This window comes from Centruroides sculpturatus, unplaced genomic scaffold, assembly GCF_000671375.1.
Source record: "Centruroides sculpturatus isolate CEXI.00-Female unplaced genomic scaffold, Cexi_2.0 scaffold8145, whole genome shotgun sequence".
Taxonomy (NCBI): domain Eukaryota; kingdom Metazoa; phylum Arthropoda; class Arachnida; order Scorpiones; family Buthidae; genus Centruroides; species Centruroides sculpturatus.
In genome coordinates this window covers 1-1,045 of record NW_019392239.1, presented here as the reverse complement: position 1 = coordinate 1,045, position 1,045 = coordinate 1, and the positions used below count along the sequence as shown (strand labels likewise).

The following is a 1,045-nucleotide window of genomic DNA, read 5'->3' as shown; positions in this document are numbered from 1 at the left end:
ACATTGCATTTATAATGGTTTCCAGATGTTGACAACAATGTACTGTACTGTACATCAAATTTCTATTAGCATTCTATTATAAAAAAAAAATTACTAACTCTCTGAGGATTTAATTTTCCTAATAAAAGCATAATTAAATCTTCATCCTCTGCAATTAAAGTTACATCTGGTTTGGTTTTTGGTGGTCCTTTATAAATCGCACCCTTTTCAGTCTTAAGATCAATAGCTAAAACATAAAATTTTAATAAATATATTTTTTTCTGAAAATATAAATGTGAAATTTAAATAAAATCTCTTACTCCATTCTGTAGCTTTCTTTTTATCTTTTAAAATGGTCCAATGATAAACCATTTTCATTTTTTTCGCTAAATCTGGTTCTTCATGCAAGCGTTCAGCAAAGATACCAAACAAAATATCTGCTTTCAGATAGGAAGGAGGCTAAATAACAAAATGAAATATAATAAGATAATTAAATTTTATATTTATAAACTTTTTTTAAATTTATAATTTTGCATTAAATAAGTTCAACAACCTCTTCAATAGTTGAATTTTCTGACTTATTTATTTCTACTTTTTCTGTTGGAACAGGTTTCTTTTGAACTGGAGGAGATGATTTCCATACGTCTTGTAATCGTTGTGTTGCTAAAATTTCACCCTGAATTTTAAATTTTCCTGACATAAATGCCTAAAATAAATAAATAATTATATAAAAATTATTGAAAATTAATAAGATTTGCATTCACTTACACATTTATAAAGAGTACAATTGTTAAAAGTTTCAATTTACCTTTTGAGGATCAACTTTTCCATTTGAAATATCTGCAAATAAGTCATCCTCCAGGATAAGAGTACAATTAGCTTTTCCACTTTTAGGTACACCTCTATATAAGTCACCACTGTCAGTTTTTAAATCTAATGCTGTATAATAATAGCCAAAATTTAAATCTTGTTTGTATTACTGCACTTTTTAAAAATTTAAAACAACAAAATAATTAAAATCAGTTTATACTTACTCCATTGTGATGCTAATTTACCATCTTTGTTT

The 1,045-nt window shown here is 25.8% G+C and overlaps 1 protein-coding gene across 1 annotated transcript; it reads right to left on the bottom strand.

Moving 5' to 3' along the window:
* Window positions 1-98: 98 nt before the first annotated feature.
* On the bottom strand, window positions 99-1,039 carry LOC111617605 (peroxisomal multifunctional enzyme type 2-like; the record flags this gene model as incomplete). Its single annotated transcript, XM_023358881.1, has 5 exons — window positions 1,014-1,039; window positions 788-918; window positions 533-685; window positions 300-438; window positions 99-226 (listed from the first exon to the last, which is right to left on the bottom strand). Coding segments are annotated over exons 3-5 (414 nt in total), but the record flags the coding sequence as incomplete, so codon positions are not given.
* Window positions 1,040-1,045: the final 6 nt, after the last annotated feature.